This window comes from Cyprinodon tularosa, unplaced genomic scaffold (genome assembly GCF_016077235.1).
Source record: "Cyprinodon tularosa strain WSP-4 unplaced genomic scaffold, ASM1607723v1 ctg401, whole genome shotgun sequence".
NCBI lineage: Eukaryota > Metazoa > Chordata > Actinopteri > Cyprinodontiformes > Cyprinodontidae > Cyprinodon > Cyprinodon tularosa.
The window spans coordinates 104,890-119,757 of NW_024039121.1; the positions used below are offsets into that span (position 1 = coordinate 104,890).

General features: G+C 41.6%; 1 protein-coding gene across 3 annotated transcripts in view; it reads right to left on the bottom strand.

Annotated features, from left to right (window-relative positions):
* The window catches only part of sorl1 (sortilin-related receptor, L(DLR class) A repeats containing), a 168,941-nt gene that overhangs the window by 10,208 nt on the left and 143,865 nt on the right, over positions 1 to 14,868 (bottom strand). For all 3 annotated transcript variants that reach the window (XM_038298187.1, XM_038298186.1, XM_038298188.1), the window contains exons 37-45: positions 11,555 to 11,659; positions 11,409 to 11,475; positions 9,080 to 9,162; positions 8,910 to 9,000; positions 7,556 to 7,749; positions 5,541 to 5,660; positions 3,486 to 3,650; positions 3,205 to 3,379; positions 316 to 422 (exon numbers count right to left, since the gene is read on the bottom strand). In XM_038298187.1, coding sequence (XP_038154115.1) covers positions 316 to 422; positions 3,205 to 3,379; positions 3,486 to 3,650; positions 5,541 to 5,660; positions 7,556 to 7,749; positions 8,910 to 9,000; positions 9,080 to 9,162; positions 11,409 to 11,475; positions 11,555 to 11,659 — 1,107 coding nt within the window. The remainder of the gene's footprint in view (positions 1 to 315; positions 423 to 3,204; positions 3,380 to 3,485; positions 3,651 to 5,540; positions 5,661 to 7,555; positions 7,750 to 8,909; positions 9,001 to 9,079; positions 9,163 to 11,408; positions 11,476 to 11,554; positions 11,660 to 14,868) is intronic.

Sequence of the window (14,868 nt, forward strand, 5' to 3'; positions counted from 1 at the left end):
AAAGTGCATATTATCGTATTTTAAGAGTAAAAATACTCATTCCATTGATAATCTCATTGACCTACTCAAATTAAGGGTAAATACACTTCATTTAGGATTATTTTGTTTTTGCAGTGTAGGCAAACACTGCAAAATATTTGAATCTAAAGAAGACATTTTTTCTTAAAACAATGTCATCGTTTTCTTGAATTGAGGAGAGAAGTGAAAACAAGACAATTTACATTTAAAATAAGAAAAAAACAATTGCAGTACTTCAAGAGCATGTAATCTAATTATCTTATTTTAAGAGTAAAAACTAAAGTTGTTGGTTCTCACCCTGCTCTCGTTGAAGCCCTTCTCCCGGACGGCCAGGCTCTTCCAGAACAGGAAGATGTGGTCGTTTTCTGTCAGAATCTTCAAGGCTTCAGGAGCAGAAAGTGGAACTGAAAACGAGAGGAAAGTATTTTAGGGCTGCAGTGAAGGATTTTATTGAATGAATCAAATTATAATCAGACAGGAAAATGTGCAGAATTAGAACCAGTTGACGTAAAAAGCCTCTGATGAGTTCTGGATGGACACATTAATGGCATAAGTTCAAACATTTAAATGTAGATTAAAAAAGGAATTAAATGTAGATGTGTTTTTACAGATTTACAGTTTAATATCTGCTCCGAGCGACTGGCATCTCCTGCACTGCAAAAAACGTGAATCTAAGTAAGTCATTTTTTTCTTAAAATAAAAGCATTTAGTCTTGAATTAAGGATGTTGCCAATGGAACAAAACAATTTACATTTAAAATAAGAAAAAAAACTATTGCATTGTCTTATTTCAAGTAGGGGTGGGCGAATATATCGGATAAACTCCATGTATCTCGAGTTTCCCCAGCGCACGATAGTTAGAATTTGCATGAAATCTTGAAATCAGGGATGCCTGCTTTAACCCCTTAAACCTGGCGGGCCCGGTACCGGGCCCAGCTCACACCAGCTGATGTTTATTTATAAAAAATTGCCAAAACACAGTCACATGGTGTTTTGTCCTTTAAAATCGGGCTTTAAAATCTCTAAAAGATGTTTCAAAATTAGTTTTTCACAAATAAATGTTGTTTCATAGTTGTGTAAACTAATAAAATGGGATTTAAAATTCCACCTGAAATGTGTGACTCTGCGGGAGTAATGCAACAGCAGGTATTCATTTTTAGCCCCGCCCCCTAATGGCCGCCATCATTTGCTTGAGTTATAGTCAAGATGTGGATCTATAAAGTCTGAGGGTTCATCCAGAGTTTCAAATGGTTCTTCATGGTGTTTTGCAGAGTTTATTTTAGGAAACATTTTGGCGCGGCTCAATATTTTTCATTTTTTTCTTAGTCGTCTGCATCTATTTCACTGAGTTTTATTTTTCCCGCACACTTTGAACACATCATAAACCCCTCCTTTAAACAGGATTATTTTCTCGCACACTACAGCAACCGGCAAAGTAAAGATGGCGGCAGCAGTTGCGTCAACTGAGCGATATACGGCAGCGGTTTGGATTTCACGCCGAGGACGTCGAACAAAAGGCGCTAATTTGTAAGACGTGCCGCTAACCATTGCTGCAAAAGGAAGCAGTACAGATTTATTCCAGCACCTAAAAAGTCATCAGCTCCTAAATGAAGAATGTTATAAACTCTGCATGTCAGCGTCTCTCTGCTCGCCAATTAAAACATTCAATCAATCAGCTGTGAAGCCGATGGCGTTGGCCGCGAGTTTGAAAAATCGATCCCATATGAGAGAAACAGGAAGAGATGGAGGGAAATCACAGATGATATTAATGATTTTATTTAAATATTTTTTAGATGCTCTAATATCTGTGATGAGATGGTCAGAGGTTTTGCAGGTGTTTTCTAAACTTGGCAATGTTCTCAAATTCATAACTTTTTGTGTTTCTCTAAAATTCCCAGCAGGTAAAGATCAATGTTAATACAGTAGATGCTCTGATAATGCTTTAATTTCTGGACAGTATTTCCACTTTTGTTTTGAAATGTTATTTTTTAATTATGCACAAAAGAGCCTTTTTTATTTTGATTTATTTAGTATTGTGTGTTTTTGCTTTGTTTCCTGTTTGGTTGCTGGGATCTTGTTAACGGTTTAACCTCTTAAAATCCACCTCATTTTGGGTAAATCCTCGCCTATTCTGCAAACCCAAATGGAAAAGCAAATAACTTTAACATGTGCAATACATTATTTGAAAGCTAACACCCTCTAGTTTCTTAATATATAAATTACAATTGGCTGAATTGGTGACTAGAACCCAGACCAACCTGCATCAGTTCAAACCTGAATCAAAGTTGTTGTTTTTTATTCTCGGAAATGAAAGGTTAGAAATGATGGGTCTTAAAACCCACCTGGCGACGTGGTGGGTTTTAAGAGGTTAATTCTGACACCCAAAGACATCAAACGGCAGTAAAGCTTTGATCTGGTTAAAATTAAATAAAATTAAATTAAATTTGAAACCAAAAGTTTGAATGATTGTATCAGTGCAATGTTATGCTCTCTATTGTTTTTGAAGGTATATTGTGATCACAAATATATCATGGTATTAGATTTTCTTCACATCTCCAAACCCTCGTTTCTTCACTTCCTACTCAAATGATTAATCAGAGACTAAATTAGTTGATTCATATTTTAATCATCGATTAAAATGATGTTACGGTTAAATTGGACGATCCATTAACTATATTTGGGTCTATTCTGATCTCAGCCCACATCTTGTTCAGCGTCAATCGATTTCCTTCCAGCTTTTATCCCCACATCGATCTGCAGTGTTGTTTAAAATATTATTTTTCCTCCATTCTGACAGGAAACAACATCTGTTCTTATGTTCACATTTTTAGCATTCAATCAGCTTCTGGTTTATTTTAATCTAAACTTTGTTCACTTTTCTGGGCTTTTCACTTTGTTTCCTTACTTCTAGTGTGTGTGTGTGTGTGTGTACTTGTCTAGCCCTCAGAGTGAGGACCATTTTTCCAATTTAACCATCAGATTGTTCCAAAGTGAGGACATTTTGCCGGTAATTCTGTTAATTGTTAGGTTTAGGACTAAGGTGTGAATTAGGTTAGGATGAGGTATGAATTGGTAATGGTTAGGTTTAGGGTTCGAGCATAGAAAGGGTTGAAAATGACTGAAAAGCACATGGTCCTCACTACATATAGCAGAGCAGGTGTGGGGTGTGAGTGTGTGTGTTGCAGACCTGTGTTCAGGTTGAAGCTGGCCTCCTTGGTCATGTTGCGCAGGCGGACGGAGACGCTGTACCTTCCTCCGGGCTCCAGCCCTTTCAGCAGGTACTCCACCGTGTTGTTCCTGGAGGTCAGCTTATAGTCCCGCTCCGCCTTACGGATCACGTCCTTCACGTGGATCACATACGTCTGGGAGAATGGAAGGAACACAGACCATGACGTCACAGCAGGCAGGTCGTTAACATTAAACCTGGGACGGCGATCCTCCCACAGAAGGAGCTGAGCGTCTGCGTACCAGAGGAGCGTCCGGCGTGTCGTAGGGCGGCTGCCACTTCAGCGTGGCCTGCGTTTTGTCCACGCGCACGCGGTGCAGGTTGCGGGGCGGGAGCCGCTCGTCGGGAATCATTTTGACCACGGCGTATTCAGAGGGAGGACCCAGGAAAGGAGAGACGACCCGAGCCTTGGGGAAGACGGCAGAGGTCAGCGATTTAGGATTCACAGGATTAAAACATTCTGCTGGTTGCTGGGAAAGAACCGGATCTGTCTGGTCCTCATCTGGACTGGGAGACTGACGGTATCCCATAATCCCCTGCTCTGTCTCCACCATCCGTAGAACTATGGCTTCTAATAAATTATAACTAATACAGAATATTTCCTTCAGCTCCATGTGGAAATTTATAACGGCAGTTTAGCTCAGAATGATTATATTTACATTAAATCTTCATTAGAACAAATATTTTATATTAAATATTTGTAAGTTCTAATTATAAATGAATACCTAAACTGACTTTAATCTAAGTTTAAACTAAAATCCTTTTTTATCATTCTTGCTTTAATGATCTTTTTGGAAACACAGGAAGGAGCAATCAGCTAAGTGAGCTTAGTGCTTGGAAAAAATCTTTCATTCATTTAGAGACAGCATGAAAAGTCAGCTGAGTACAAAACAGAGAGGAAAACAAGAAGAAAAGGGACAAGAAGAGAGGGACACAACCTAGAACAGATAATGGATGTCTATTCTATTAACATTTCTCTATCTGGAGAATGGCTCTGTTTTATGTGTTGTCTTCTCAATTCAGAGGGCCCCCTGCCTGTCTTTGCCTAGGGCCCCACATTTCCTAAATAAGCCCCCATGTCTAGTAGCTCCAATTGATTTTGCTTGTTTTTTTATTATTATTATTATTATTTATTTCGAACATGCAAGAGAAAAACAAAAAAACAATGTTTAAAAACATTGCAGAGAAAACCAACAAACAAGGTCCCCTTCTTTCCTGAGTTAATTTACCTCTATTACATGTGTGAAAAGGAGCAGGAAGAAGTAAAACTTGTGCTCCTTCCCCTTTAATTCTTGTATTTCTTCAATTTACAATATTTATAATTATGCTGCTATATATATCCATATAAATAAATACCTACCTACACATATACATACATAAATATGTATACACATATACCTTCAAACATATATATAAACTTTCTGCAATGCTTCTCTAAACCTTTTGAAAATAATTTCTTTGTACATTTTTTTGAAAAGGAATATGTTTGGGCATTGCTTTAGTTTCTCATTTAGTTTGTTCCACAATTTAACTCCACAAATTGATAAACATAATCTTTTTCTTGTTGTTCTACATCTATTAGTCTTAAAATTTCCCTTTAAATCGTACCCTCCCTCCCTTTTGTATATTCCCAGGCAATAGGCTATGTCTTACTTTGAACATAAATACTGCAATTTGGTATTCTATTAAATCATGGTATTTTAGTAATTTAGATTTTAGAAATAATGCGTTTATATGATCCCGAAGTCCGGGATCCCGAAGTTGTAAAGCGGGGAGAATGGCGCTAGGCTTACCGCACCGTGACGTCACTGCTGGAAGATGGCAGGAGGGAGGGGCTACTATATTTGGGCAAAAATGGCCGCTCCCAGACTCAGTGATCGCAACGAAAATGATTGTTTTTATTTTTTACTGATTAACACTAAATTCATTAAATCACTGCGAACGTGTTAGTTATTATCCATTGGTTATTCCTTGCTGACCAGACTTCTCCTTTAACAACCTGCTTTGCCAGTGTGGGTGGAGCTATCAGAGGATTCTCCCGTTACGTCCTCCTAGTAAATATATTCTTGGTCATTTTTGATGGATTTATGCCGACAGCTCTGCAGGAGCAGAGATCCCCGTTTGGATGCAGGAACCGTCTCCTTGGCAGCTCCCTGCTCATCCTCCGATTGGCCGCCATGGCATGTCGACATTTTTCTCAAGGCTCAGATGATTTGGACGCATTTGATGAACGTCCCGGCCGATGCTGAAAAGGCGTTCAGCTGGAACGCAGCATTAGAGTTTGCAGACGGACTCACCAGGAAGAGAAACTGCTCATCGCTGTCCACCGTCACCGTGAGGCTGGGGGACGTGCTTCGGACCTGATGGGGACTGCGATACAGATCCAGGAAGGAGGTGGCATAAAAAACACTGTACACCTGCACACATGGTGGGAAAAAAACAGTTTCAGCCATATTCAGCTGCTTCCACTGATGCTGTCTAATAAACAAACATTTAAAAATAGTTCTTCTAAGATAAATATTTGTCATAGTAATGTTTTAAACAGGCAGAGATGAGAATAATGTAGCTCTGATCCCGAATTAAGCCTGAATTAAATGTTTTCAGCCTAATCAGATGATGAAGGGCAAACTCTTCCTCATCCTCTCAGACTGAAACAGGTCAGATTATCCGTCTCCAATGGATAAAAGGTCTTCTTCATGATGGTGGTGGCAGTTTATGGGTCTCTACCGATAATTAAAGCTACAGACGCTCCTCTGCAGCCACCAAGCAGGACCTATTGTTACCATGGAGACACCAGGATCTGCTGAAGTGGCCCTTAATGGCGGGGAACAGAGGGGGGCCGAGCACACAGCCCTGGGGTGGGAGTTATGGACTGACCTCTGCTCCATTAGTTACAAAGAACAGTTTTTGTAAATGCAAATTAAAAAATGAAATTTGAAAATCTTCTGCACCAAAAACAGGTTTTTAAAGGAACATTTTCTCAGATTTTATTTTTCACTGTAGTCGCTGCTACGACGGACAGAGGTTAGCAAAGCTGTGCTAACCACAGCGATGGCCGGTATGGCTACCAGATCTGATCGGGTCCTGCTTCATGCTAGTGGCGTTACGCTACCTGATTGGCTGAACGTTGCCACATGATGTAAAACATGGTGGTTGCTCAGACGACAATAATAACATCACGCAGCGTCAGTGTGGCGAGTCGGGAGCTTCTGTAGCGTTAGCGCGTCTAATGACCGATAAAGTTTTATGTGAGCGAAAACAAAACTAAAAAAAAATGTTTCTTGTGAACAAAGTAACTGTTAGACCAGGATATGAAGAGCTGGGTAGCGCTGTGGCTAGCTGTGCTCAGTAGCTAACAGGTTAGCCTCTTTTAGCACGGTCAGTTAGCCATATTAAGCTACACTACTTTTGAATTCATGTCAACAAAAACCGTTCATTTCCTCCAAGTAGAATAACTGTTTAATTTGTCTAAAATCTGTATGAAAGTTATTTTTAATATGTTCCATTTTGTCCTCCCCTTCCCTCAGTTCTTAAACAGAAGAAAAATAAGCTGAGACTCTTTTTGTCACCTTTTTAATGTTGTAGGGAAGCGGCTGTTCCAACCGTTGCATTTCCGAATTCTCCCGAGTAGTACACGACTTTACACGGGTGAATAAAGTGAATGTGATTGGTCGATTATCGAGGGGGCGGTATTGTTTTGGTGGAAGGTTTGCAAACAAGTTTGATTGTAACCTTTTTGTCGGAAGCATCGTGCTAACAGTTAGCATCTTAGTGCTAGCAGGTTCCCAATGGGAAATTCCATTGGGACCAAGTAGCACTAAATTGGTGACTTAGAAACGACGCTGTCAAGGAACGCTATGGACAGCGGAAACATGCAAGAGGAGGAGAGTTTAGTGTCGGAGGTCGTGGATGAGTCTCCTCCGTCATCCATTTTTTATTTAGAGGAGGAAAGCGGGGACGAAGATGTTGTGGAAGAGGACGCCAGGGCGGCAGAAGCTTGGTTTGGTGTAGAAGGCTTCCAGCCGTACATGTTTGAGCCCTTGCCTCGCAACGCTGCCAGTTCTGTTAGCTCTACGCCTGCCGAAGACACAGACGTCCATCCCCGTAAACACTGGGACGCAACTCAATGGGAAAGGAAAGGATACTGATTTCAACCGTAAAACATGAAATTATAAATTTTAAAGAAAATATAGAAATAAAATCTAAGAAAGTTGCTTTTATCATTTATAATTTTTTTGATTGTTAATTCTGGTCTGTAATTCGGCTCCATACGTCCGTCCCTCATCATTGATCACTGTGTCGCCGCCTTTACCAAGGAAGCGGCGCTGCTGCCGCTGTTGATGCTACACTCCACCGCCGTCTGGTTGAGAGCCTTGGCTTTGAGGAAGGGGCGCTCCGGCTGGGTGCCTGCGGTCTGGTAGTGGGACAGCGCGGTGGGGCTGTCTCCTACGCTGGTGTGAGCCCACACAGACACCTCGTACACCGTCCCCGCTGTCAGGTTTGTGGCTGCGGACGACAGAAACACTCAGACTTACTTCACAAACATTTATTAACTTCCCTGGTGAGGATGTGTGATAATATTCCTTTAATTTCCCAAAAAGTTAATATCAATCCACTGGACTTTGTTTCCAAGTTTGAAGACATTTCTCTTCCATCCAGGAAGATTTTTCAATTCAAAATGTCAGAAATAGCGTTTAGTTCCAGGTTTTATCCAGCAGCCCAACAAAGCCTGGTTTTACTTTAGAAAACATGCAAATAGAAACGGATGAACGGGTCCCCCCCCTTTGGAATGGGGGTCGTTTGGCTTCTTTGATAGCCTGCAATGCCCCATACCTGTCTATGTCTCTGAAAGTTTTTTTTTTTAAAGGTTTGCTTTTTAACTTAAAAGAAAGTACCAGTCTGGATTCAGTGATTTTGAGTTTTGAATTAATTGAGGGTTAGAAAAAATGTTTTTCTTTCCTTTTTTTAATTTTAATTTTTAAAGCTCAGTCGAACTTCACAAACATAATTAGGACGGTAATCTCACAGGTCAAAGGTTAATGACTCCACCACAAAAAAGGGGAATAAGAAACATATCTGACAAATGCATTATTCTAAATATCCAGCTGAATATCTGAGACATGCTCCGCTGTCCTCCACCCTTATGAGTTATGAGGTCAATATTAAAATAAAGAAATCCTTTAGAACCTAATATTAATTTAAATTATTGCTTAAAACCAGACATGATGTTGTTTGTTTTATATTTAACAAACATCAAAGTCGTTACTGATCAGGCTTCTGCGTCAGATTGTAGTATCTCCAATATTAAAAAGTTAAATCAGTTAAATTTCTTCTGCTACAGAAGAAATGAGGCCATTAATGGAACGATGATTTGCTCCCAGCAAACAATAGAAGGATTCTTTAACAGCATTTCTACCAAAAGAAACAACTGCAGGATTTCTTAATCTGATTTCTTGTTTTAATTCGATTTGATTGGGTACGTAAACCAGCCGTGAGCCGCAGTCCTACATTCTCTGCTCTTTTTAGAGAAAAGATCCCAAACAGATCTGGAGGTTCTGAGTTTTGGCGACGCTGAGAAGCTGCAGGCTTTTCTTTTTCTCCTCAGACAATCTTTCAGAACAATTTCTCCAGCATTAAAAGATGAAATCCCATCCAGCAGGTTTTACCTTGAAACTGTCCCTGTGTGACGTTGTACTGATGACTCTCCTTCACGTGAGAGTCAAACTGCCAGAAGAGAACCACCATGAAATACTGCAGCTGGAGGAGAGAAACAGAATGAAAGACCAACCAGAACGAGGAAGGATGGCTGCGTCCCGACTGGAGGGGAAGCTCTTACCTCAGAGCGGGAGCTCAGGCTGAAGGACAGAGAGATGGAGCTGGAGGAGATGTTGGTGGCTTTGACTGAGGGAGGAGGCAGAGCTGCAGCACAGAGAGGAGGAAGCATTACCCATCTGCTTTATGCACAGCTTACTGCTTCATCTTTATCTTAATGAAAAAATAAATCTAAGTCTAATCTTTACCTCTAGTTTTATCAGAGGAACGAGCATTACGAGGTGAAAAATGGATCCAAGCTGGGAGGTAATTAGGTAAATATTCTGGTGCAACATTTCCAGAAAAAAACAAAAAAACAAACTAGATTTCCATGATATTTAGATCCTGCTTTAGGATCCAGGTTGTGGGAAAACAGAGCAGGTTTCCTCTCTGCTCCGACTGCATGCTGGCGAGTTAGGAGGAGAAGGCTGCCTGTGAGACGGCGCTGAGGGAAGCAGAGAGAGGGTCACAGCCGCTCTCCATCGATTACTGCTAAACTCAACGGAAAAGGGAAAAGTCTACACTTTTTTCTATAATCCAGGGTTATTATTATTATTTTTACAGCTTTCTCTCTGCTGCTGAGGCTTTAGCGAGCCTTGGTGAACTGAGGACAGTTCAAATTTTCATATCCGTGAGCAAATCTAGAGCTAAATGTGATGAAACGTGTCACTGCCATCTAAAAACACTGGAGACTTTTGAAATCTAACTTGACAAACTTGAAATGAACATGGGGGAAGCAGACATGTACGTCAAAGTGCTGCTAAGCAACATGCATTTTCAGCTTAGCAGCGACTTTTTTAAGGATTAGTGCTGAAATGCAGCGGTGAGACCCCTGTAGTCTCTGCTAGACGAGTCTGAAAGTCTCCAAAGATGGCGACGAAGTCAGCATCACTGGACTGTGGTCTCCAGTTCTCCTTCACTAACGAGAGCAGAGCACCGGAGCCACCAGTTAGCTTCATCCACTAGCTGCATACACAGCGCTGTTGGTTTTATAACTTCATGATATTTCAGTATATCTTAAACTCTGATCATGATTAGAATAAGTGTGCAACCTTTAACATTGTTATTTAACCACTGTGAAGGAAACCTGCATGACAACATTTAAAGCCTTAAATGGCCAAGCTCCATCTTATATCAGAGATCTGATTGTTCCTTATGTTCCTAACAGAGCACTTCGCTCTCAATCTGCAGGTTTACTAGTGGTTCCTAGAATTTCTGAAAGTAGAATGGGAGGCAGATCTTTTAGTTCTCAGGCTCCTCTCCTGTGGAACCAACTACCAGTTTTAGTCCGTGAGGCAGACACCCTGTCTACTTTTAAGGCTAGGCTTAAAACTTTCCTTTTTGATAAAGCTTCTAGTTAGAGTGGCTCAGGTTATCCTGATCTATCTCTATAGTTCTGCTGCTATAGGCTTAGACTGCTGGAGGACATAGGGACCCCTTTTTCATCATTCTGCTTCATTCTATCTCTATTCTCCCACTCTGCAGAATCTGTTAGTTCAATCTCTAACGTTCTGCTCTCTCTGCTTTTTCTCATAGTAGCTTCATCTGGTCTGTTCCTGTTTGGCTGTGACTCCATCCTGGAGAGAAATATCAGCTGTGCTGCTGCCATCAACACCTTTGTTTCTAGATGTTGGAGCTTGGCCTGTTTTCCAGTGTAGTCCTGTTTCTCTGACTGTGACTAACTGGATGTGCTCTCTTCATCCTCTGACATGGGAGCTGGCTCGGAGCTCGTCTGCCTGGCTGTGTGTTTCCTGGACGGGGCCGCCTGTGGAGCTGGTTGACAGTTGCCTTTTGTATCTATGCTTCTTTTTCTGGCCGCTCACACTGAGCCTGGTTCTGCTGGAGGTTTTTTCACGTTAAAAGGGAGTTCTTCCTCTCCACTGTCGCTACAAGCATGCTTAGTGTGAGGGATTGCTGAAGAGTCAATGAGTCGATGCAATCAGCTGGTTTTCCTTAGATAGAAAACTTTGAATCAATCTGACTGGATGATCTGGTGAACTGGAAAGTGACCTGAGATGACATGATGTGAATTGGAGCTATAGAAATAAACTGAATAGAATTGAAGCAGGCTGGAAAAAGGAAACATGAAGCCTTTAAAGACAATAGCTGAGCCTCGTTTCCATCAACCATCTGGAAATGTTGGGTTTACATTTTTCAGGCCTACAGTCAAACATGCAGCAGTGACTAAAACATTAAGATCATTGAGACAGAAGAAGAATCTAGAAGAGCGTCTAAAACTCTGCAGAGCTAAAAGGATAAGATCTGTGTTTAAGATGTAATAATGAGAAAGATGGACGGGGAAATATCTGAGCCACTAGATGGCAGCGTTACACGGTGAGCCAATGCTGTCGTACCTTTCTGGGGGATGATGGATTTAATGTCCGTCCAGTTTCCAACACCTCGACTGGTCACTGCAGCCACCTGGAAAACATTTCTGAATGCATAACCAGCGAAGGGATAAAATAAAAAAAGGCCAAGATGGCGGGAGGGTTTTCCTCACCCTGAATCTGTACAGGATGTCCGGCTGCAGCTCCTTCACCTCGGTTCCAGCTGAGCTGCATCTCTGAGACGTCCAGTCAGGAAGGCCGTCCTGGCTGTACTCCACCTGCCCACACCCACATAAAGCTATGACCAACCAGTCTGATCAGCTTCTGGTTTATCAATCCTGCTTAGATTTTACTGCTTTGATGCATAAAGAAGAAAGAAAATATTTTTTTAATTTAATGTTTAAGTCCAAACTTTGAATTTCATCAAAGAATCAGCAGCAACTTTACAAAGTTACACATTAGTAAAAACGGGAATAAGCAGCTTAAAGTCCTGCCCTGTTAGAAAGGACCTACTGTAGCAACATCCTATGTTTACGCTAAAATCCATCAGTTCATGTCAGTCATTTTTTCTTAAAGATCAGGCTAACTGCTGTTTGGCTGTCACACCTTGCTGATTTAGCCAGCATAAGCCTGACGTCCCAGAATCTCCTAAAACGCTGGAATACGCTGCACTTTCTATGGATCTTTTCTATTCTGGTCGTAAACATAGAGTATTCATAATGAGTCCAGAACTTCTGTCCAACAACAGCCTAACTTCTGCATAACGCACGGCAGCTTAATGCCCAGGAAATGATGCACAAGCATCAGTTAAAGCTGCTCCCCTATGGTGCATCACTGCTCCAAAACAAAAAGAATAAAGAATAAAGAAAAAGAAAAAGAAGGTTTTTGGTGTCAGCAGATTGAGCGTCATGTCTGCTAGGAAGTGTGTTGGTGGTGGGCGTGAACGCAGGGAGGATCCATCACTCACCTTCTGGCTCACCCTATGATGGGGATGAAGTCTGGAGGAGAACTGACGGTTTCCTCCTGTAAACCTAACCTGACTCCGCCGGATGGATTTGCTCCTCATATCCATCTGGAAACCTTCCGTTGAAGTAATTTAGGGAAGGGGCGAAAATACTGGTTAGCTGATTGGCCTATGTTGGTGATAGACGGGCCAAATAAACCAATCAGATCAACGAAGCATATGACGTACTAACAGAGCGACGACGAAGAGGAGCCAATTGATAGATCAAACTCTTGCCGAAACCAGTCGGGAGAAGAGCAAAAACATCTTTTCCTCTGAGAAAAGCCTCCAGAGCAGTGTTTTGCTCTTCTTTCAGTGAAGAAATACTCTGTAATTCCCATAAAACTTGCTCGATAGTAACGCTAACGCTAGTTTCATCGGCTGAAGCCGCCATGTTCTTTAGACTGAACTGTCGCGCTTCTCGTTGCGTCACGCCTCAACCCGCCTCAAAGCCAACGCTGATTGGACGTTCGTTTGGTGAACGGCTCCAAATTTTCTTTAACGGAGAGTCTCCAGACTGATCTGCGAGTGAAACCTTGAAAGCTCGCGAGATCAGGATGGTCTCACGAGGCTCCTGTGAACCCCCTTTATACCAAAACGCTGCCAATACGCCATTATACAGTAGCTGGAAGTTAGAAACAAGTTCAGCGCTCGTCTGGAACACGTCAGATATGCTGATATGCGTTGGAGAGAAGTTCTGGATAAGTTACTCAGAAGTTACTCAGAGGTTTAGGATCAGCTAGACGCCACGACTGATGAGGAACTGACACTGAACGGATGTCAGCCATCAGATAACTGACCTGGAACTGATGGCCCACGGATGGCGGACGCTGGCGTACGTTAAAAATGTATTCGCCGCATATCGACGTACTCCAGCTTGCTCCTAAGTTATACAAAACCCGTTACTTATCCAACATATGCCAGCGTTTTTGTCCAGATTTTTCGGACGTCAGGCAGACGCTGGTCTAAATCGTTAAAGTGTGACAGCGGCTTTAGCCTGTAGGGCTGAACGATTTATTCAAAAATAAAAATTGCAATGAATTTTAACCAAAATTGCGATTTCATTGCGATTTAAAACCAAGCACATATGTGTAGATGTTTCAATTGGTGGTTTCAGTTTTTTATGACCTTGTTACAGGACTTTACTGTAAACTTTGTGGGAAAAAAGTTTCTACTTCCTGCAACTGTCTCTTCCATTGTGTGTTTTGGTAAAACAATTTGAGGCATATTACTGCCACCTAAAGGCTGCAGGGAGAAATTGACCTAATTTATCTTAATCTTGATAAATGTAAGGTGACTAAAATTGAGTAATTCTGCGATTTGATAATTGCGATTATATGCAATTAACTGCCCTATTAGCCAGACCAGCTGCTATCAGTGAATCTCACTGGGCCGCTTTTTACAGTTGCCTTTTGTATCTATGCTTCTTTTTCTATGTCTGCTTCTGTCTCCTTGAACCCCAGTGGACTGAGCCTGGTTCTGCTGGAGGTTTCTTCCTGTTCAAAGGGAGTTTTTCCTCTCCACTGTCGCTACAAGCATGCTTAGTGTGAGGGATTGCTGAAGAGTCAATGAGTCGATGCAATCAGCTGGTTTTCCTTAGATAGAAAACTTTGAATCAATCTGACTGGATGATCTGGTGAACTGGAAAGTGACCTGAGATGACATGATGTGAATTGGAGCTATAGAAATAAACTGAATAGAATACGGAGCAGTTGGCTGCCAGCAGCCACTTCCTGGTTTGGGACTGATTAGACTGAGCTGAGAAATGACTTCTGCTGAAGGTTTCCTCTGTGAAACGACCTGCAAAAACTGCTGATGATGCAGGATGGGATCTAAAAACCATAGATCTATGACAGCTTTGCTTTAATGGCCCTCTCTCCCTGTGCTCAGAAGTTTGTTTCTTTGTCTGACAGCTGCACACAAACAGCCATCTTTAACCGTTTCTTCCTCAGATTCATTTTTTAAAGGGGTTAACAGTTCTTCTATAAGCTTCTATAAAGTATCTATCAGATCAAGGACAACTGCACTTGATCTTGGCCACAAGATGGCTGCCAGGGTGCAGACACACAGTAAGGCAGGTCCTGTGTTTTTGCCAAAAAAAGACTCCAAAACCATCAAATTTCCTTGGATTGTGCCATCAACATGTGTATTTTTCATTGCTACCTTGTTGTAAATTGTTACCTTTTCTGGAGTTTAACGGGCCCTCGTAAAATGGAAAACTCAACTCCATACGCAGTAAAGAGGAATCAATACCTCTTGTTCACAAGATTTCTCAATTCTGGATATGCCAGGCCACCCCCAGGTAAACTTGATCGTTCACTTACAACTAGATCATCCCTGGGGGCTTTGGAACTTGTGCTAATCTTACTTTTAGCTGGTGATATTGAAATAAATCCTGGACCGGCTAGGAGCACATGCCATGTTGGACTACAGTTAGCAGGCCCAACCCCTGAGCTAACCAGGCTACAATTACAGCTACCCTGG